Below are 24,077 nucleotides of genomic sequence, written 5' to 3'. Positions count from 1 at the left end.
GTGACCATTTCTCCACAGGGATGCTCTCCTTGTATCCCTGGGTTAAAAGATCTACAGATGCACCAACTCACCTGTAACTGTATAGCTGGCAGGTTAATACCAGTGACCATCTCTGTGCAGGGATGTTCTACCTGAAGCCGAGGGTTCAGCTCCAAGAACGCAAAAGTTCCATCCTCATCGTTGTATAAATATTCCACTGTCCCCGCACTTTGATAACCGACCATCTTAGCTAACTTAACGGCCGCCTGTAGGGATGAAGAATAATAAGCAACTAAAAGTTTCTTGTTCCCAGAAATATTTGGTACTACTACCAATGATAATAATAATTAAAGAGAATTTAATGACAGGGAAATGGAATTGGGAAACCAGCCTCTGCAATGTTTTTCAGTCGACATTCTTTTACAATCGACTGTTAATGAGCATGCCAATTAAGTGGACTCACTTTGTTGGAAACCACACATTGACTAATAAACCTGATACATCACGAACTGCATTGCATTGTATATGAAAATTATGGAGAATATGTAGTGGTAAAGACCAGTGTTTCAGTCGACTTTTGACCGTAGAGCTTCATTTACAATCAATGGTAAATGAGTATGCCAATTAAGTGGACTCGCTTTGTTAGAAACCATACATCAACTAATAAAACCTGATACATCACGAAACTACATTGCATTGTATATGAAAATTATGGAACATGCATAGTGGTAAAGACTAGGGATTCTAAACAGGCGACCGGTGGGATAAAATCCAGCCAGCGAAAGATTTAAGTTTTAGTCAGCAAAAATAGTCGGAACACAATCTCCCAGAAATAAAAACCCTTACACCGTAGGCTTGAACACCTTATAGACCCCACTCTGTACATTGTCCAATTTAGGTATATTGAAAGTTTTGGTCCTCTCTGGGCCTTTGCTTGAACCAAGGCTTTCCTCTAACCCTCAGAGAAAATTAACTGAGAATACCAGTTATAGCACCATATATTATTGTTGCAACATGGTATACCAATTAATGCCACAATACACTGTGAAAGTGGCAGAGCAATTCTTCCTCGTTGATCTTGTTGTAAGATTTTTAGCATTCTCTGTTCAAATCCACCCGAAAAGCCATACAACATATACCAAAACAGAAATGCAAACATAAAATCTTTAGCATTCACCTTTGTCAGCAACTTATTTCACTTTTGTTGTTATTTGCACATGAATATTCAACACAACAAAACTCTGAACAAACTTTGAATTTCAATGGCAACCAATTTAGACTTACCTTTTCCATTTCACAAAAGACCTCAGCTCTCGCTACTGTTGTCGGGGCCTCTTCGATGATCTTTTGGTGTCTTCTTTGGATCGAGCAATCTCTTCCGAACAGAGATATTGCGTTTCCGTATTTATCGCCTATTAACTGGACTTCTAAGTGACGAGCACTGCAAGTAAAGAAAGACACAAATTAAGTTTTGCGGTTTGATCCCAGAGACAGATCCAGGATTTTGAAAGGAGTAGTTGCCCTTAGGTCAGTGAGAGGGGACTGTCATGCAGTGGGGGGTGCACTGGGGGGCTCTGTCTCAGAAAGAAATAGAATGACATGAAACAGTGCATTCTGAGGCATATTAAGGATATAAATTAGGTCCTTCTTTACGTATTAAAAAACCATAGTGCTAAGAACTAAATTTGATTTTCATTTGTGGGATTGAAGAAGGGAAGGGATCTAAACCAACGACACCCTCCCCCTGCCCCTCCCCCTGTCCCTCCCCCTGGATCCACGCTGAGAATAATTTAGTAAAAAAGTATCTTTCTTTGCTAAATTCATGCATGTTTCTTGAATTTTCACACATCCTTCAATTTTGTTTTATCATTTATTTATTTACCAGTTAATGAAATTGGCCACAAAGAAAGGGAAGTTATTCTAAATGTAACAAAATTTCATACACTAGTTCATGACAGGTTGCTTAAAGGTTTTCCTCTCAGGGAAACTTTAGTAGGAAAAAAGGAGTTTAGAATGAGGATTTGCACATTGCTTTTTTGTTACATTAGAAATTACTGATTACTTACCTTTTGGCCAACTTCATCACAAAGATGGGTGAGCCTGGCACCTCATTTTGCACTTGTCTGAACATGACATGAAAGTCGGCCTCCTTCTCAACCTTTCTGATGCCTTTGCCTCCACCTCCCTCAGATGCTTTGATCATGACGGGAAAGCCGATCCTGTTGGCAGCCTACGGTAAAACATAATGACTCATCATCTCATTATTTTATAAAGCCATATCGAAGCGTTTAAAAATTAAACCGTCTGCTGAAATTCCAACAATTGACATCTAGTTTGGGTTTTGAAAAGAATTTATACATTGAAATCCAAGTGGGAAACACTTGTCCAAAAATTTGGCTTCAACTAAAAACAAATTTTTGATATGTTTGTCACCAATAACCATGCTAAGTGATTGGCATTGCTTGAATTCATGTGTCCATATTTCTTCATATCTTTTATAACATATATGTAATATCATCAGTTGAGTATGTGGAATTGACAAGCATCTGTTCGAGAGACAGACTGATGTGTACCAGATTGTCCAGTTGTCCGACGAGTCCATATTTCCAATTCTACGATTGCAACTATGCTTGTTTGAAGTTGTCCAAGGAACTTCCATCTGTTAGCAATCAATCTTGAACTTTTTGTTATACAGTAACCAGTTTTGAAATACAATTTTTTGTTGTCTGGACAACTTTATGTAAAAGTCTAGACTATCTGAGAGACATTCCTTTAACATCATTGAAACTCAGGGTAAGAAAGGAAAGCACCTTTTTGACTTAATTTGTGTTCAAATATCACCTCCTGTACACTATTACATCAAGTGTTATTTGGCCAGTTCATTGAATTAAAGAATGTAGAATAAAAAACTTTGTACAGAGAATGCTTCCCAGGTTAGTTTATCACCAGCTCTTCCTTATCATCGTCCTTGTGCTGAAGGTTTCTGCCACTATAAGAAGAGATTCTGCCCAAAATTCTTGGTCAAATATTATTTCTCTGTTTACCAGTTTTTAAGTAAAAAAACTAAACATTCAATTAGTTTAGTAAATTTAGAATCCTTACCTTTAGACCGTCATCGGCGTTTTCCAGGCAACCCTTCTTGTATATCTCTTGTGGGACAGATACGATACGATTATTCTTCACGTCTTCTTCCGTCCAGTCGACCACCAAGTTGTCGCCATTCCATGGTAGAGTGGGCACTCCGGCGGTCTGAGCAACGATGGCAGAGGCTATCTTATCGCCTAGGGCCCACATGGCGCTCTCTTTAGGGCCTGGTAAAGATATTTCAAGAGCATAACATGGTCAAAATTAAAACCCCTCTTACGTCTCCAACAAGCTACTTCTAGAAACGATGCAAAGCAGCGATCACTCGAGGAAATAATGACTTTACTTCTAGACTGAACATTTTGTTTTAGAACTGATTTTTTTTTTATTACATGAAGAACATCAAAGCTTGGTCAGAACATGGATAAAAAGGAAAAACATGGTTCAGCCTATCACAGCTTGCCTTCCTTCATTATTCTCAGAGCCATCCGCTTGAGGATTAATTTTTATAACTCACCAATAAAGGAGATGCCATTTTTATGAAGCATCTCGGGTAATTTAGGGTTCTCTGAGGCATGGCCCCATCCGGCCCACACGGCCTGGACCTGTTCCCTCTTTGCATAGTTCAGGATCAACTCCACATTGGCATAGTTATTGTTGTTGGAACCTCCTGGTACCAACACATAATGATCTGCCATCTTGATGTACTCTGAACGGGTTGGAAGTAAAATATGTCGAACCAGTTTAAAATAATTTAAAGTAATAAATATTGACAAAATCACACAAACACAAAAATATTGTTATGAACGAGGTAGAACAGGTTAGAAAAGATGACATCTGTTATCATTAGCCTGTTGATAATAAGCCTTCTGTGGAGTTCGAAAGATTAAACGAATCACCAAACTTGTTTTTTTTTTCTCTTAAAAGGAAATGGTTGTAAAGACATTAAATGGTTCATTTGGGGAGGGACACTTGTTGTGCCTTTCTGTAGAATTATTTAACCGATGGGCCTGAAGTGCTAAGATCATTGCCAATGTCTTTACTAGGCATGGTGGGTAGGAGTGATTTAGTAGATCAAGATGCAATGTGGGGTATTGGCATGGCTGATCAGAGAGGGGGAGTGGAGAAGGGAGAGAAGGAGATGGATGCATTCTTTCAAAAGAGTTTAAAAAACCAAAGTGCTTTTGAATTATTACACAAATTTTCCACATTGCTTTTTAAAAGAGTTTCCCAACTTATGATGTAATAAGGAGGAGTACAAAAAGAGACACAGACAGGCAACAACATAAATGGGGGGGGGTAATCGGGGGCAACGAGCCAGTCCATTGAATGGACTGTTCAACTTGAGGTAGAATACCCTCATATCAATTACTGCACCTGCGTTGGCATTTAGATCCTCCTTGGTCACCATGGCAACAAAACGGATGGCTCTTTCATTTCTGAAAACCTCAAATGCCCATCTTCTCATGGAACGCATACACTTCACAGCTGCGATACCATTGTTTGCAATCAAGACCTGAATCATTAAAGAAAAATTCAGTTTTTTAACTTGTCGGTATCATTCCAAGTAAAACCACAGAGATTAAGATTAGACAAAATGGAAATACAGTATGGTTTGTATGCCAATCCTGAAAAAATTTTGCTAAAAATTTGATAAAATGGGTTAAAAAATTGAGATCCAGACCTTTCCCAGAAGTGATATCACAATTTTATCGGCCATAATAGACATCCTCGCTTCATGACACCACTGGAGCAGACTCTTGGCCTTAACTTAAGATGCATGTGTTTAGCACACTGGTGCTATATAGCAAGATATCATTTCATCTATTGCTATTCCATTCATCTTCAGTGAACAGCAGCGATCTCATGCATGAAAATGAGCATTAAAAGTACTTGCCGTATTGATGACTGTATCTCCTCCAAATTTTCTCACAAATTCAACGGACGAGGCAATGGACATGTCACGGCTGTCTCTTCTTCCTCTCCACTGCCCTCCCGAGATGCGGCGGCTTGACGAGCTATCCATCTCCACCAGGTTCATCCCAGACATGGTATGATGAAGTCTGCAGAAGAAACAGATCGATGAATACATGACTAAGATATATACAATAATATTAACAAATTGTGATGAACGATCACTGACAACTGTTTTTTGTCACTTCAGCTCTTCTGTAAAAGGATGAGATGGAAATAACACACCCATTTAAGCAGAAAAGCTGCTGTAAAATCCTACTCAGAGTTTATATCAATATCAAATGACAGGGATTTATCTCTGCAGACTTGCAGCAGTGCCAATTGTGCTCATCTCAGAATACACTTAAAGGCCTAACTTTTCCAAGTCACATATTATCACTAACTTTTCATTTTCTTCAATGTTCGTCATTTTTCTTGCAGACAGCCACGAGCGACTCCTGTCGGAAACCAGCGCTTTTATAAGTGTTTATTATGATTATTATCTCCTAATGCAGCCTGGTTGCAGGAGGCTGCAGCTCCTGCAGCCTCCTCGAAATGTGTCTGTTTTAGTACACTGCTGACAAAAACACTCACAAAACAGACAACGGTCCCGACCAGACTGAAAGAAGTGCCGACTAGAATAGTTTTAACTGCCACTAAAAAAGGCACTCTCAACTTTGACTTCGGGTTAAAAAAAAAGGGTTCAAAAATGGGTGCTCAAATGTTGTAAAGATCTATGCATTAATATTGAACAAGGTGACCAATTTTGATGAGTCCTTGTACTGTTTGGGATTAAATGTGTGTCCTGGTCTGCAGACAGTTCGTAAATCACACATGATGATTACATCAATGTATTCTATATCACAATGGTAAATTATCTGTGTATCCTTGGAGGTGACAGAGTTTACCAAAGTTACACAAACTCTATTGTGGTTTGGCAAGTTGACTATTCTAAGAGATTAACAAATTTTCCAGATACTGTAGAACTGCTCAGTAAAGAAAAGACATGACCTCTGATCTTAAATTATCAGATAAGTTTCAGAGATGAATGGAAACCAATATCAGCACAGGGATAATTTTTTTATCTTCTTGATCCGATTAACAAATAAAGCATGGCTTGAGGTAGTATGCATTGTACACCTGTACATACCAGCAAGGAGCTTTCTCAGAATCCACACAGGGTTGCAGGCATATTGACTATACACAGTAGCCATGTGTTATACATCATATTAATGCCATTAATCTTAAAACAGTTACTCATTGCTAAAGACCAAAAAGAACTAAAAAATCATTAAGAGGAGGAATATCACAGCACATATTAAAAAGCTGACCATGTTTGAATATTTATAAATTATATTCCATGTTTTTGATGATTCTATCCGTTTGACAGAGTGCAATGGATGCTGTAATGACATTTCACAGCAGTTTGCTCAAACACCTCTGATGAACAGTCTAAGCACTATTGATCTACAGTAGCTGTAGGCAGCAAATTCAATTTGACTTTAACAGTACCATTTAAACTTCAACTAAGCTTTCTTAAACCTGTTGTGTATTACTTGAATCATAGCATCTCCTGAAACTGTTTACAAATTAATATTTTTGTCTTTTTGTTTCTTTTTATCTATAATATTTTTGGTATCAGAAAGCAGTTAAAACTACCCTTTGTCAAGAACAACTAAAAATTCATGAGTGCTCTCAGAAATTCTCCTTAAATGAATGTTGTTTTAACACAGTATTCTCCTTCAATGGTATAAGGGGATAATATTGCTAGCCCTTCCATTTGAAGCATCATACCACTAACACTGTTCGGTTTTGTAACATTAGCCTAACCTGTATGCTTACAAGCGTTAAAAGCAAATCCAATCTGTCAACTATATCAATTCTGACAACAGACAAGGAACATCTGATAACACGTGGGTTAGTGAATTAATCGTTTGATCTCCCTCCCATTACATTTGATCTCCCTCCCATTACATTTGATCTCCTTTCCCATTACATTTGATCTCCCTTCCCATTACATTTGATCTCCCTCACATAACATTTGTTCTCCATCACATAACATCTGATTTCCCCCTTTATACATTTGATCTCCCTCCCATTACATTTTATCTCCCTTCCCATTACATTTTATCTCCCTTCCCATTACATTTGATCTCCCTTCCCATTATATTTGATCTCCCTTCCCATTACATTTGATCTCCCTTCCCATTACATTTGATCTCCCTCACATTACATTTGATCTCCCTTCCCATTACATTTGATCTCCCTTCCCATTACATTTGATCTCCCTCACATAACATTTGTTCTCCATCACATAACATCTGATTTCCCCCTTTATACATTTGATCTCCCTCCCATTACATTTGATCTCCATTCCCATTACATTTGATCTCCCTCCCATTACATTTGATCTCCCTCCCATTACATTTGATCTCCCTTCACATTACATTCCATCTCCCTTCCCATTACATTTGATCTCCCTCCCATTACATTTGATCTCCCTCACATAACATTTGTTCTCCATCACATAACATCTGATTTCCCCCTTTATACAATTGATCTCCCCCCCCCATTACATTCAATCTCCATTCCCATTACATTTGATGCCCGTCCCATTACATTTGATCTCCCTTCACATTACATTTGATCTCCCTTCCCATTACATTTGATCTCCCATTACATTTGATCTCCCTTAACATTACATTTGATCTCCCTCACATTACATTTGATCCCCGTCCCATTACATTTGATCTCCCTCCCATTACATTTGATCTCCCTCACATTACATTTGATCTCCCATCCCATTCACCTTTTAGAATGATTTGGGCAGAATTTTAAGTATTGGTTGTCAAAGTCCAAGCAGAAAGAAAACTTTATGTGCTAATAATATTTCAATAAAGATATTCCAATTTTTCAGATATTAACCTTTAAAATATGATAAATCTTTGAACTGCTCCTTTCCAGATCCAGAGATATACTACAACGTTGGAAAGTCTAAAACTTTTTCAGGAGTTAGATTAGATTTAGATTTTGTCATCATTGGATAAAGATTGCTCCAAAGCAATACGTTGTACGGTATCTAAGTATTCAAAGTCATATGTGTCCTTATGCAGTACTGTAATGTAATCAAGCAATATTGCAGTTGTAACTTTTAATCTTTTTTTTTTTAAAGGAGAAAGTTCCTCCTAAATAAATACTGTACAGGTACATGGCAAATTAAGAAGTTGAATTTATTAAACTTGTTCTGTGTCATTAGTTGGTTGGAGTATTTTCTCACATTGGATATTTATTTTTGGATAGCTGCTAGGCGAATGTGTCACATTGCCACTTGCTACTTTTGTGGGTGACAATAGTGGTGTCCCCACTCTTCAGTGCAGGCCTTAATGTTCATGTTAATCCATTGTGCAATCATTTCCAATACCATAGCCAAAACATGAATGTAAAGAGCAGAGCATTCTGGGATGAAAATCAACATCATTTTGTTTTCTTGACAAATTACAACGCGTTATACACAGGTTAATTGAAGGCCATTGTTTTTCCTATTGAATTTTGTGTTGCATTCTGAGGAACTGACCTTTCAATATTAAGGGCTGTATGTTAGACTAGGCAGCGCAGTCACTCTAATTGATGAGCCTCATATGCAAAAAAAATGCTGTTTCTCATCAATTAAAAGTGGTAACCATATACAACCTGCATATCTGAAAAAAATTAATTTTGTCACTCAAGTTAACCTTAAACAAATCCTCCATCCCTTCTCTTCTATAAAACATAACAATAAAATAAAGAAAAAAGAGAAAGAAAGAAGATAAATGCATTTAAGCTGCTGGTTGCATATTACTAATTTATTTGTAGATATAGATATATATATGTATATATATATATATATATATATATATATATATATATATATATATATATATATATATATATATATAGCATTTATGCAGCACTCTAGCTGTTTTATACAAGCAATGAGGCTTAGCACTTGGGAGGTTCTGGGTTCGATCCGGGCCGGGTGGTAGTAAGGTGTGTTTTTCATCCAATAGCAATCTACGGTTTTCCATCTGAAATGACATTCTAAATTGAACAAGATCCCAATTTGAGTTAAAATTAAAAATGTTGAACTGGTAGCCACCCGATGTGTAAGTTGTAATCCATTTGCCCTTGCGTGTTTTTCCCACATTTGTGGTCGCTTAAGCGTCGTAAAAATAACATTATTATTATTACTATTATATATATATATATATGTTCTGTCATATCACCAGATTGTTCTTTTAGGGTGGTGAGGAAGAATAAAGGAGGAGGAGCACTCTTCTAATTTCCCTTTGGCATGATACCAATTATACCACCACCTAATTAAGCAGTGGTATCAGCCGGAAACGGGAGGTCCCTATTTCAGAAATCTTACTTTTGTTTCAGAGATCCATTATCTGGAGGGTCCGTGGAGCTGCCTTCCTTCCCGAACTGGGGGCCGCTGCTGCCTCTCGGAGAAGACGGTGGCGATTCCTCTGAGATTGAGAACGATACCTTCTTCTTTCCTTGTTCGGAAGAAAGAGCAAACACCTCGTCATCTTCCTCCTTAGACATAGTGCGATAGTTGAAAATTGACCGTATTAGACTTGTGAAAAGGCGTGTTAGTGGAATGGCGGAGCAAAGAGTGCAAACTCTAAAGGTGTGAGAGAAAAGGAAGAGAACTTTTTCACCGTTCAACCAAAGACGACAAAGAAAAACGAGAAAGCAAAAACAAAAAGTGGCCAACAAAAATTTAAAGGAAAGAACAGACTTTTTCAGCATGCTTGGTCGTCCTATAGATGCTTGAAATTCAAAGTCAGTCTGATGGAGCAAAAGTCTGCATTTTCTGTTTCTGTTTCTGTTTTCTTCTCCTTTTTCTCTTTTCTTTTCATGCAAAAGCAAAGCAAAGCAATATTACAAAGTACAGAAAACATTAAAAAAAAAAATGTTCAAAGTTCATCATTTTCTACAGTAGCACTTCCCAGTGTGTGCAGTTTATACACAGTGATGCTCTCAGGGGTACTGCTAATCATGCTGTGTGATATGCAAGGTTTAACACAATCCTACTGCACATGGGCTTTTCATGACAGTCTTACTGTACACACCCTACAGTCCATTCAGCTGTGTTACACAATATGGTTTCAACTTTTTATTAATTAATAGCTTTCTTTATAAGACATGACACACCACAGTTTGATTTCCAAGGAAAATACCATGAGGAAGAACACATAAACTTGCAAAAATGTACATTTCTTTACTCAAGTCAGCTCGGATTTGATAATTGGTATAAATGCCAAAGAATATCCCAAATCTTACTGAGAGGAGTGAAGTGAATAAAGGAACCAATACGAATACTGTACAGTAATGACAAATAACCAACAGGAATTCCTAGCAGGTTAAACAGTTTAGTGCAAGCGAGCCCTGAATCTGAAAAAAAAATTGTTTTCAATTCCAAGCGAAATGAGAGAGAGAAAGTTCCACTCCCTGAAACAAACTGTTCTTCGAAGTAGGTCCACCTTGGAGATGGATAAAAAAAAGGTCTGTAAAATGCTAGTTAAAGTAAGATTAAAATCTACCAGCAAAGCCAATTAAGTGCACATTACGTTTGCACTTCCATATTGCTAGATGAAATGGTACTGGATCAAGTAGTCAAATTTCCATGGAAGCGCACCAGATGGTTTAAAGGAAATGAAAGATGGGAAACCTACCAGCAAAAGTTACCACTTCTCTTCCATCTGTGCAGTTTACCAATACTCTTGAATTGTCACAGAAAATATCATGGGTTGCAAGAACAGTAAATCTAAAACAAGACAGAAAAATGTATTAAAAATATAAGAAAAATTGTGTATGGACTGTATTATGGAAAATTGCAAAATGTGATAACTTTAACCCTCATTTCCATGCAGTAATTTACTCATTTATTTTAAAAATTGTGGAAGGAAATAAGTTGTACTTTATACCAAACCTGGGTCAATTATCTGGTCAAATTCACTATACCATAACTTGTCTATTTAGAGTAATCTTGGGCAGTAGGGCTGTCCATGGCAGTAATCATGGGGTACAGTGCTTAAAAGGAGATTTTCAAAATTTACAACGTTAAGAGTGTCAAATGTCTTTTTATGACCAAGACCAAAAATAACAAGGTTCTTGTGCTCATGAAAGGGGAGCCACTCAGGTCTGGCAGGTTTCTTGAGATATTGTCTTAACAATGAAATCCTACTTTGACACATCTATTAATCTTATCTGACCATGAGACCAGGGGATGGTGGGTGGGGTGGGGGAGAGGCTAAGATATTATGATGTTCAGAGGGGATGTCTAAGGGCAGTGTCCACTCTCCTTTGATTAGTTTTGGTAAAATGGAGGGTGCCACTGCTACAGCATAGAATGATTTTGTAAGACTTTCGACTGTATAGGTTGTACCACACATGTACGGTATATGTATTACCACACATGTATAGTGTATAATATTTAAGTACTTTACAGAATACAGTCACATTTTTTGTAATTTTCTGTCTGCCAATAGGGTTTGTTGTGTCCCACAAAAGAGAAACCACACATAGTCTTGCAGCACTTGTGACAGCATACTAATAAGGTAAGTGTACTACTGTACTGCGACCTTTACTGACCAAGGTGCCTTCAAACTCTTTTCAATTTTTATTTTCAATTTTTTTTTTGGTTAACCATTTTATATGTCAATGAGGCAGCCTACTATGTCATTGTGAGAGTTGAGGCTTTGTCATGTCATTCATCAGATAGAATACCAGAGAGAGAGATTTTCACACCTCGACCTCGGCTGACTTGAAAATGACCTTATTGTACATCTTCATCCACTAAACAGCAAAATACAGACATACTACATACTGAGACTTTTGTTTACTTAATAAGGAAACGATAAAAAAAATCCTCATTCAATCTGGGCCCTTTTTAAAAACTGATCGTTCCATTCTATTTTTAAATTTAAATCAATTAAAATTTATAATATATTTAAAGAAGACTTGGCAGTAAAAATAACTATATGCAAAGTTTTAGTTATATGGTACTCTGTGCGATGGTGTTTACCCTGTCTCTTGTTCAGCATTTATATGGCCATTCATTGTTCTGCATACTATCTATAAATACGTTTTTATACCCTTAGTACTTTGTACTCACTGTATTAAGAAAGTTTCTAAATAAAGCAATTTATTATCTGATGATAACAACAGGTAAATATAGAATTAGGCTATTAAAACCAACTGTAAACAAATACATGTACAAAATTAGAATGCAGTACTGTTCAAATAATAACACTAAATCTACAAGCTATTTATTTAAGTCAGACATGTACAACTGTTTATGAGCAGTAATAAATCATGCTTTCATTGAGCACATTAGAGTAGAAACAGGTAGCAATTGTTTGAAAAAAGGACAAAATATTAAAGGTTATGCCCAGGATTGTAATCAACTGAAAGAGACAGTTTCCCAACCCAGAGAAGATAAAAGTTTCAAATTGGAAATAGAAACAAACAAACAGATCACTGTACCGTATAACATGTCTAAACCTTTGAAGGGGGTGGAGGGGGGGGGGGAGGGCAGTGTATAAATTTAAGAAATTTGAAGTGGTTGTCCCCAGGACAACCAGCTCACCAATTTTTGGTTGTCCTGCTGAAATTTTGGTCGTCCTGTAAAGCTATAGTAATTTATCTTCAGAAAAATACTTGTTTGGGACTCCTAAGAAACCATGAATGTTGAGCGATTTCATGGATTCTAGATCAAATTCTGTGTTTCTTTCTGCGGCCTTGCTGGATTTTATTCTCTAATAATGCTGACTGTAGCAAAGATTGTGTACATTAGTTAGGTACATGATGTTTTGCTGCAGGGCGTAACGACACAATAACCACGTGGTAAGCTGTAGGTGCGTCATAGTACTGGTCTAGTGTTTCAGTTTCAGTAATGTTATTAGCGAAAAAAGTTTGCATCCCAGGGACGCAAACTTACCAGGCTTCATTGAGCACTGAAAATGCAATAATGTTTGCAAACAATCGATAAGGACTATATTAGCCAATCAATCACGGGAATCTTGGTAAAGCATCATTTTCTATTTTTAGCATGAAAATATCTGTAATGAAGTTTTGGTAACCCTGTACCTTGCAGTTGATTGTTATGATATATTTATTTTCAAACAAATTTAATGATCTGTAGGAGTAGGAGAACTTTTGGTTCTTGTCAGAAGAAGTTGTGGTTTTTTGGAAAGAAATAATGAAAGATGTTTGTTCAAAACTGTGTTTTGTTGTTTTCCGTTGACCTAGTTGTGAGGTGTACTTAGTGTTTGTTTCTCAAAAAAAAATGTGGTGGATGGGCGGGGTCTTTGCCTGTGGGGGTAAACCTGAACTCTGATTGGCCTTTGTTGACAAATGGACGGAACAGAAAATACCATGAAGCTTGGTTTGAGTTGTCCATGTCAATGTGAGGGCTTGGCCTTCCTACGTATATTATTTATTAGATGAAGGCGGAGTTTGGAATGAGTTTCTTCTTATTTGAAATGTCATTTAAAGTTTTTGGTTTCACGCTTGTTTCGTGTCTTTTTCCGTTTGTTTCATGGAACATTAACCAGCCTTTTTGAAAGGTTTTGGTTGTCCGCCGGGCAACCAGTACTTCACGATTTGACAAGTTTTGGTTGTCCGGCAGGTAATTTGGTCGTCTCGGACGACCGGACGACCGCTAAATTTACACACTGGAGGGGTCAAACAAGTCCCAGATGAAAATTGACTACCACAGATTTAATATCTTCTAAAAGCAATAATTCAACATAAAAGTGAGCATGACTTTATGGCCAATTCAAAATGACATCTCTTACATGAAAAGTAACATTGGTCACTAATCCAGTTATCTCTACAGGTATATATCTAAAATGTCGTATTTGACAGAAAAATAAACGAAATATAACAGAAGAACTTTCTCTATTCTTATAAACCGTGAAGGAACTATGCAGTCAAATGGTGCATTACAGGTTATTCTTCAAATTGCATTGATTTTCTACCAATCACTGTATGCGATTTGGTTTTGTCCTTGGATTGCAATTGTTTGCTATGGGGAAAAGAAGCAGTACAGTAGATGGCTCTCTTAACATGATTGTGTTCTTTAAGATGAAATCTCAAGTAAGGATTAGGAGCTAAGAGTATGTTCTTGTTTGATATAATCAGTGGAATCAGTATCACATGCATGCCTCCTTGAAGCTTAAGAAAACCCTGATATGTATTTATAACATTTTCAGACTTTATCCTAGCTGTTAACATCATGTGACCTTTGGGACAGACAAATTCCGATACACTCTGCATGAACCAACATCACGACACAATTTTCCGCCACATTTATGGATATCTTTAGACCCTGGGAGCTGTGACATTTTGATAGCATTCATGTACTTCATGAGTTCATTCATTAATGCTGTCATTGATGGATATCCCTTGATTAAAAGTTAGTACTCTAACTGTTTATTGACCATCCCATCCCATGATACATTTTTTGTTGTAAACAATTACACCAGAGTCGGGTCAACAAATGAAATACGAGGCTCTAACCTCTTACCGGTATATTCTATGGTTCATATACTGTAAACTTTTATTAAGTCAAACAATCAAAACAGTAATTTTTCTTGAAAGATGTGAAGCAGATAGATACCAACTGCTTGCCTTATCAAACCCAGCTGTGGAAAGGTACATATTTATAGGTAGATGCTTGAATTTTCAATCCTGGCAGGAGAAAAGTTTTCCTAGAGACAGTCTGAAACATTTCACTACGAATGTACAGTACATGACGTACTACTGTACGATCTTATATTTCTTATTTGCCTCCACAGAGAATGCAGTCACCTACTATGCCATAAATCGCAGTCACCAATATACACACAGTCTGATGGACAAATATTGTGAATTAATACATGGAGCACATGGATGTTAGGTACTACTGCTGTAAATAACAGATCTGATATCTAATTACAGTATTACCAACAGCCCACTGATCTTTTTCAAAAGCTCTTTCAGCTCTCCACATTAATCAATGTTTCACCACATCACCTCAAGATTACTGAGTGGTTTTCCTTTAAAATATAAACCATTCCTAGCACCTGTAGTGACTGCAAGCGAGCCTATAGAGTATTCCCTCTCGCAAAGTGGAACAGTCCAGTCTACGTATTTTGTTGACAAACATTCTATTGTCCAACTTTCTTGTTAATCTTCGCCAAACGAGCATGTAGTTATTGTATAAGATACAATAGGACAGGTGTTCAACGAGAGACAGTTATATAATATACTGTACTGTACGATCACGTGTACAGCTACAGTGTTTTCAGTTACTACGTTCAGTGAATTGGTCAAGGATAGTCGTATAGTCATAGTAATACTTTAGTAGGAAATCACTACAAATATATCTAACATCGCCTATGTCTCAGTGGTAGCTGGCTATTAAGGCCAGGTCAGTGCATGGTCCCCGCGACATTCGAATATTCATCGGGAATCCACCGGACAATTATGTGTGGGATGTAGCACTACAACCCACTATAATTGTCCGGTGGATTCCCCCAAAAAAAAAAATTCTAGGAGTACTGGAGTATATTAACAAGATAGGAACATGGATCAATCATTAACATAACAGATACAGAATTGCTAGTTAAGTTTAACCGTCTCTCCTTTTAACATGTAACCATTAACCAGAAGCAACTAGCTTAAGTTGAGCTGCAATCAAATATTGTTCATACATACATGTACTGCACAATGGATATATTAATGTTGAACATGCTTCTGCAAAGCCCGAGTTTTAGTGAATTTTCATTACCAGACATTTAACTCAAGACTAGATGAAAGTTTCATTTTTGAGATTATTAAATGTGAACAAATCTATTCAGAGAGAGTGATGTTCTCAGTGTGTGTGTGTGTGTGCATGTTTTCAGTAGTTATAGAACAGAACATTGCGCTCTTTCCTCTGATATGTGTTGCGCAATCAAGTGAAATCAAGCGAAATTGGAACCATTTGGTAAACACACATGATATGCAAACAATGTTAGCCAAGGCATTTTTAATTTAACCACCAGCTAAACGCTTGCACTATTTGCTTGCTCTACAAATTTTTACTTTAATTTAGTTCTCTGAATATTTATTTAAATTCTCAAGGAAATACATCAATTTATTTGACTTATGCCTAGTTGCATGTTTACTTTTATTTCTTCCAAATTCCATGAGATTTTGATACTGTGGTCACACTCGTCAGCAACCACACTGCTGCAATTCATGCTAGCCTAACTGGTTTGGCCTAGCATAATAAGCCTGCCCTTTGGTTACTTACTAACTTAGGCTAAGCTGAGCCAGCCCTAAATAAATGATTCTCCTTTTTCCATTCTCCAATGAATATGGAATAGGCATATGCAACCAAAGTTTCTTTGCAACCAAGGTTTCTTTGCATTGACTACTCTACCTTCTGGAGAGCTTATCTGACCTGTTAGCAATACGGTGTTATTGAGATATAAGCTACAGCCTACAGGTAGGCCGATACAATTATATTACTACTCTAGGCTAGTGTACTGTTAAGCGATGGTGTTTTTCGCAAAACTGTTATCTACACTTCAGTATTAGCAAAACGTTAGGCATTATTTATGGTGTTGCACTTCCCCAGTAAGTTTACTTACAATTCGAATAGCTGTCTACCCTGTCTGGAACACTTGAGTGCAGCTAATATCACAATTATGGCTCTTCCTCTGCGTATTTCATGGTCATTATTCTGCAAAACTCAACGGTAATTTTATTTGCAGGTGTAATCTTTGCGTTCAGGCATGGCAACCTAATTTGTTCAATCCATGCATAGAATCTCAAATATCGAACCATATCACACTATATAGTCATTCGGACAATATAGAGGCGTGTCTTGAAACATTAACCTGCACGGCGAGCCTTACATCTCCTTGTACCAGACTAGAAATATGTATTAACTGAGAAAACTTGATAAGCCAAGCAGTCCTATGGAGGAGGGGTCTAAGTTCTCGCTATTTACGTCATCGTAAGTGTACTTGTATGTTATCATGTAAAGGGATCGCTGGTGGTTCAATCAATTGAACCCTACACACAGGTCTAAGGATTTCACAGTACGAAATAATATTGTAAGACAATAATATGATAAGATATATTTACAACCCAACTTTCCCAATCGAACGTTGATCAAGTTTCGGAATTGATAATTTTTTAAGCTTATCGTAAATCTGTGCTCATTATAACAGTCCCTTCTAAACATTTACTGTAAATTCGTATCGAACTCAAGACTATGGCTTTGGGTGATTCGTAAATATGCATGCGTATGTTCCAAGTCCGGCTGGGTCCAGGGGAGAATGGGGAGGGGGTTGGGATGAGGGAGTTACAGTTGATCCGAATTTGCTCAAGAAGCATGTGAATGGTGTTTTTTTTTCATGTGATACGTTAGCACAGAATTCACACATTCGATACGGTATCATAACATCCAATGTTCCATCCCTGGTCTTAAGACTCTACCAAGTCGTTGGCAACGATTGTTTCCTCCCTATAACAAACGATAGCTGTTGGTCGGTTTGGTCGGGAGTGCGAAAACGGTAGAAAAGCTCTCGATTGCCCGGAAAGCCTTGACATTATTAGGCTACCCTGGTTTTTCTGTTCATCTGAAATATGCTTCATTTTGTAACAGGTCTTTATTTTCTATAGTGAGTGAAATCTACAGCCGTCTTTAATACTTTTGTATTCCTTGAGGATCTCCATTCAGCGTTATCAGGTGCGTATCCAGGGGGGCGTTGGGGGCGCTTGCCCCCCGGGTAAGAAAAAGAGGAGAGAAAAAAAAGAGAAGAAAAAAGGAAAAAAGAGGGGAAAAGAGGAGGAGGAGGAGAGGAAGGAAGGGAAAAGAAAAAGAAGAAAGAGAGAAGAAGGAGATAAGGAGGGAGTAAAAGAAAAACGCGAAGACACCGGGAAGAGAAAGAGGAACAGTGACATCATTACAGCGCTGAAGGGTAGCCAGTGACGGATCAATGATTTCGTAAAAGTGTGCCTCACCCTACCCCTTACACCGACAACTCCATTTTTTTTGACGTGTCCATTTTCCTCTCTCACTAATGATCTATATATATACTATATATGGTCTATCATAACGCGTGTGTAGAATTGTGCTATGAAACCAACTGTGGCTGGTCTCGAACTCGACCGTGTCGTCGGGGAACATGACGCATTTCGAGATGGGGCGACCGCCCCCCCCCCCATTCAGCATTTTTTTAAATGATATCGCTAAGCAATTTCAAAATAGAAAGTGCTTAGATGCAACTTACAAGGCCTGGGAAGTGTCATTTCCAGCGATCTGGGAGGCATTTTCGGCCAAAATTTGCTTGTACGCTTCGCGCTAACAAATGGTCCTGGGTAGTGCCATTTCCAGCGATCTGGGAGGCATTTTCGGCCAAAATTTTCTTGTACGCTTCGCGCCAACCTATGGTGGCGCTACGCTTAGATAATTTGCCTACAGGCTTCGCCCCTCCCTTGGCAAATTCCTCGCTACGCGCCTGTTCGAATTTGTAACGCAAACAGCAGATATCACATCATATCAGTGAGCATGAAAATGGCGTTCCAGGATGAAAAGCCTCAAAACTGTCCGACTTGCCTGAAAAAATAACCAAAAATTTTCGCGCGCATTCAACGTGTTCATGTCAATATCATTTAAGCAAGCATCGGTTATTACATCGCATGCCATCATGTACCGTACGGTCCGTTAAAATTGCGCAGTACACCGCGGGATGCTAATGTAAACAACGACATGTCTCATGTAGATGTGATGACACCCTAGTCTTCGTTTATCTGCAAATTAGCCAGGCCCTGAAAGGGTCATTTCCGGCGATCTAGGGAGTATCTTTACTCAAAATTTGTCTGTGCGCTACGCGCCAACCAGTGGTGGCGCTCCGCTTAGATAGTGTCGAAAGCGCCCCTACAGACCATTCTCGCCCCTCCTGACCAATACCCCTAGCTCCGCCACGGCCGCCGCGCCTCCTACGCCTATGTGTGTAGTGTTCGGTTTCGGAAATATCTGCTATTTTTTCATTTCCTTCAACCAAGTTTTATAATAGCCGTTATAAGAGGTTTAATATTTGTACGCCAATAAATTAACTGTGTCTGAATTTTCGAAAATTTCTGACCAACATTCTGCATCACACTTCCCTCTACTCGTGCAATTTTGACCGGTCTGTTAGGGGTTGAAGGTAGTTTTTCTATATTGGTTGTCCATAGATGAAATTTTGTACAACATTATGGGTATGTTTTGAAGTGAGTTTATTCACGAGAAATGTGAATTTTCAAATTCTGAACAAATTTGGGGCTTAAAACATTGAAAAGTGGGGCTGACGGGTATTGTGGGCGGCGACGTAGAATCACCTACAAAAGCAAAGACCCACAGGACATGCGATCAGGTCGAACATGACGTGTGCCGGGTTGACAATCTTCAAAAAGGTTATGGATGGAAAAAAAAAACTATTAGGAAATACTTGGTTCTCAGGCCAAAAGTGTACATCTGGTTGGTCATTTCAAGCCCGAGAAGTGCCGTTTCCGGTGATCTGGGGGGTATCAAAACCAGAAATTTTCTTGTACGCAGCGCGCCAACCGATGGTGGCGCTCCGCTTAGATAGTAATTCGCGCCCCCCCCCCCCCGGGGTTAGAAAATCCTGGATACGCGCCTGGTTATGGTGACAAATTATCATACACTAAAGACGTGTTAATTGTCTGACCTGGGGGAATGGCTTGTGTAATGTGTATCCGCAACAGAGGAACTGTCAAGGCTGAAATAGATCCCTGTATTCATTTAGCATAATCACATGACAGTCAAACAGTACTTTTAATTGTTTACATATCGTTACCTGTGTCACACATATGAAACTTAAAAGCGGATTTTGAATTTGGCATAGAGGGGGAGGGGTAAACTCTTTTGTGATTAACCTCAATTTAAGTGTACTTATGAAAAGGCCTTGTTGGTAAAAAAATATATAAGAAACTGTATCTAAAACTGCTCTTCGTGAAGAAAAATTCAATTGCGGGAGTTTGACGGTGGTATACTACGGTATGCGCAAAAGCACCCCGTTCATAACAATTTATTCACCCTTACAGTGCCCGGTTGCATTGGAGAAATAATCCATGTTAATACACGGTTTATTCACGTCAAGCAATGCGAGGGATTAGCTATAGTGGTAACGAAACCTACGGTGGCCAATTCCACTATTGGCTTAGGGGGGTTGTATTTGTTGAGCTATGAAAAGAATTACGGGTATACATATGTATATTACAAAGGTATTCGGTACCAATTCTGCACATGGAGTTATATACCGCTGTTAAGTTAATGGAAAGACATAATTTTACATAAACTGTATCTAAAAGATACAACTTAATGTTGAATAATTAAAACAAATAGATAGTAACCACATACATAAACTGACTGTGCTGAAGACATTACACACTACACAAGAAAAGCACAGACGAACAGCTTTAGTTCAAAATTTTCGACGTATTATAAATAATTTTGGAAATAAAATACAGACACGCTTCTGTAATATAACGTCTTCTTTGAGGTATTTGCGTTGGACACTGCTAGTAAAATAAGTTAAAAATCTGCAAATCTTACGAAGATTGTTAATGTGATTGGAGACTGAAATGTGGGAACCTAAATGTTGTCCAATCAGCTTGAATTTTATATTAATGGAAAGAAAATTATATCTTCTGATGTAATCCGAGAGTATTGATTTTTCTTTTACAGGGGTAAGCCCGCTATGAAAATAAAGGATCCCAAGAGATGAACGGATTATCATATACGTTTTGTAATATATCCTGTATAGGCGAAAAGCGACTAAATTTATCGATAATCTCCCTCTTTAAACGAAATTATACGGATCTAAACAGTGAATATCACAGCTTAAAAGTACACACTGGTTGTCGGGATGGATTAATCTATCATAGAAAGAAACGAAGACGTTAATCGGATGTGTAACCGCTGAGATATGGCAAAAGAATGAGTAGCCTCCATAGCGTGGCATGGATGTGCATTCGCGGGCGCGTTGCGCGTCGCGCGTCGAGGAGCGTTTATGAATTGTTATATACGGGAGTGTATTATAATTTTTAGTTTGCCCCTCGGTAAAAGGCTTTCTGGTCACTTCGCCGAAAACCATTTCGCCCAACTGCCATTTCGCCCAACTAGCATGGTCATTTCGCCCAACCAGCATGGTCATTTCGCCCAACCAGCATGGTCATTTCGCCCAGCCAGCATGGTCATATCACCCAACCATTTTTTTACTCATATTAAGTCAGAATAATATCACTTTTTCTATTTCACTATTCAATTTGATTTATTTTGGGTTATATTACTTCATGGTAGGTAAGTAAAGTGATGTTCGTTCGATATCGATCGGAGTCTGAGCAGTTATTTCTGATATAATGGGAGGATTACACTACTACACTACTACATGTTATTTTATTATACAAAGAAAGGGGAATCGGTGTGGAATAATATCACTTTTTCTATTTCACTAGTAATCCCATATGTAATCAATGTAACCACGACTTCAAGTTTCCTTAATATTCGGTTCGTATCCCGTAACGTTAACAATTCCCGAACGTTTCCTTATTAAATTGACCAATATTGAAGTATAATATTTAATCAATGTTGGTCGATATGACCAGCAAGGTTGGCCAAATAAACATGCTGGTTGGGCGAAATGACCAACAAGGTTGGGCGAAATGGTATGGTTGGGCATAATGGCAGTTGGGCGAAATGGTTGTTGGGCGAAGTGACCAGCTTCCCCAGAAGTCGCTTGTCCTATATGTTTATAATATGTTACAAATTTGTCCAGGACAAATGGTGCTGAATGTCATATGGGGGTAATCTCTGATTGATATTAAGTCAAAGGAAAATATTTCGGTTGAGTTATTAGAATTTATAACCAGTGTATTGATATTAACATATTGGAACTAAACTGACAAGCGAAGTCATCATCATTATAGCCTTAAAGGAGCATTCCTGAGATTTATGTATTTTAAAAGGAGAATATGTGGAAAACCGGAATAGTTAAAGAGACATTGCTAGCACTCCATCGTGGTTCCATTATTTTCTTTGACTATAGCATAGTCTATAAATTTTAAAATTCCGCCTAACGTCTTATTTAAAACCTTGTCGCCAAAACACTTCTTCATGTTATATTAGGGTTATTGTAAAATATTTCATCACTATTTATCTTAGTGCCTTTTATTTCATTTTCTTGCTGGTGTAATAAAAAAAATCAAGGGTTATCATGGAAATAATGTTTACACGCTGGTACCTCTGATATGAGAGACCCGGCGTGAAATTGTAGTAATACTTTCCTGTGTGGGACATTTTTTTTGTATTTATATGGAATGTATACATTTTACAACTTTGGAAACTTTTCGTTATTCTGTATAGTACACCAAAATAAATCTGTGTTCCATATCATATCAGACAAAATGTAAAAACTACTTCTTCTGTTTCCCTTTTGAATCAATTTCATTGATGTTGTCGTCAAGTTATGTCAAAAAGTTATAATAAACAATATAAATATATCTCTGATTTTGTTTCTTTTCGTTTATTATTTTGTGTGTTTTTGTTTTGTTTTTGCTTTTCCAAGGGATGAAACGAAACGTAGTATTGAAAAAAAAAAATTATTGAATGAAGTATGACAATGAGGTGTATGTCTTTTCTAAAAAGGATTACGGTACTAATAGAGGGCGCTATAAATAATTCTCCGCCACCGCAAAAAAAATAATTAAAAAATGTATCTAAGGTACATGCTATACAACTCTCCACTTATTGCTTCATCCAAGGGCGTAGGAACCGGGGGCTGGGGGCGCCAGCCCCCAGTGAAAAATATGGAGGGCGGAAGTATCATTCCGCCCCCCCCCCCCCGCTTCGCAAGTCAGAAAACCCCTTTTTCATTTCCAAATGAGAAAAAATCTCATTTGGAGCACTAAATTGCATTTAAGGCCAGGTGAAAATGCAAAGTTTTTACAAAATGGAGTGGGTGTTGAAGTGTGCTACATTGCACCACATTGCATCTGAGGCCACCTGGAAATGCCAAGAAAAATTCCAAAGGGGAGGGGCCACCCCCTCCCCTTAGACCCCTCCCCAGGCCGGCCATCAGTCTTCAGCCCCCCCCCCCACTCAAAAGTTCCTTCCTACGCCACTGGCTTCATCTCCCTCTTATTCTGGTTTTTACGCCATCAGTAGTTTATTTCATCTTCTTCAACATCCAAGCACCGCAAATAACGATGATAATTGTAAACATGTCTGCGGCAAGTTGGTCAACTGAGAAAATATCTAGATAGAGAATCAACTGAAAAACTTGTCCATGCTACCATTTCTAGTAGGCTTGATTATTCAAACTCTCTTTTATATGGAGCAACCTTGTCACAACTTGCAAGATTACAAAGGATTCAGAATACAGCTGCTAGAATTGTTACTGGATTACCTAGATTTAACAGCATCACCCCTACACTAATCGATCCACGCTGGCTTCCAGTTTACGCTCGGATTGACTATAAAATTCTGATATTGGTGTTCAGGGCATTGAAGTATGGTACGCCCGAATATCTTCACGACCTTATCCAGAGCGAACAACGGATAGATCTACTCGTTCCCAATACCTCTATCAATTTACTGTTCCTGTGACACACACGAGAACCTTTGGTGATCGCAGTTTCTGCTTGAACAATTCAAACGTGCTATTAAAACTTACTCATTTTCTAAGTGCTACACACACATATGTAAAGCGCATTGAGCAACCTTTAGGTTGGATTCTGCGCTATATAAGACTAATTATTATTAACATGTAACAGATTTTTAACCTCAGTATGGGGTCCATTTCAGGATTTTACTCAATTGTAAACCCTTTAAGCGGAGGCGCATTTCTATAATTGTGACGAGAGTTCCTTCATATAAGGAACTCTATTGTGACTAGAGTTCCTCTATAAAGGAACTCTAATTGTGACGTGGTATTTTCAGCTTGAGTTTGCTTTCAAACTCTCAACGTTTA

At 38.0% G+C, this 24,077-nt stretch overlaps 1 protein-coding gene across 6 annotated transcripts in view; it reads right to left on the bottom strand.

Moving 5' to 3' along the window:
• LOC139980241 (acetyl-CoA carboxylase-like) overlaps window positions 1-16,869 on the bottom strand; it is a 55,742-nt gene extending 38,873 nt beyond the window's left edge. For 2 of the 6 annotated variants that reach the window (XM_071991774.1, XM_071991775.1), the window contains exons 1-11: window positions 16,686-16,869; window positions 10,737-10,828; window positions 9,800-9,912; window positions 9,425-9,682; window positions 4,961-5,126; window positions 4,441-4,579; window positions 3,581-3,772; window positions 3,082-3,290; window positions 2,046-2,209; window positions 1,264-1,420; window positions 72-245 (exon numbers count right to left, since the gene is read on the bottom strand). In XM_071991774.1, coding sequence (XP_071847875.1) covers window positions 72-245; window positions 1,264-1,420; window positions 2,046-2,209; window positions 3,082-3,290; window positions 3,581-3,772; window positions 4,441-4,579; window positions 4,961-5,126; window positions 9,425-9,682; window positions 9,800-9,810 — 1,470 coding nt within the window. In that variant the 5' untranslated portion in view covers window positions 9,811-9,912; window positions 10,737-10,828; window positions 16,686-16,869. Of the gene's footprint in view, window positions 1-71; window positions 246-1,263; window positions 1,421-2,045; window positions 2,210-3,081; window positions 3,291-3,580; window positions 3,773-4,440; window positions 4,580-4,960; window positions 5,127-5,420; window positions 5,604-9,424; window positions 9,683-9,799; window positions 9,913-10,736; window positions 10,829-16,685 lie in introns of those variants that run through there. The other 4 variants (XM_071991776.1, XM_071991779.1, XM_071991778.1 and 1 more) reach the window with 4 other exon arrangements.
• Window positions 16,870-24,077: the final 7,208 nt, after the last annotated feature.

Source organism: Apostichopus japonicus, chromosome 14, assembly GCF_037975245.1.
Source record: "Apostichopus japonicus isolate 1M-3 chromosome 14, ASM3797524v1, whole genome shotgun sequence".
Taxonomy (NCBI): domain Eukaryota; kingdom Metazoa; phylum Echinodermata; class Holothuroidea; order Aspidochirotida; family Stichopodidae; genus Apostichopus; species Apostichopus japonicus.
The sequence above is the reverse complement of the archived record's forward strand: the minus strand, read 5'-3'. Positions and strand labels throughout refer to the sequence as shown.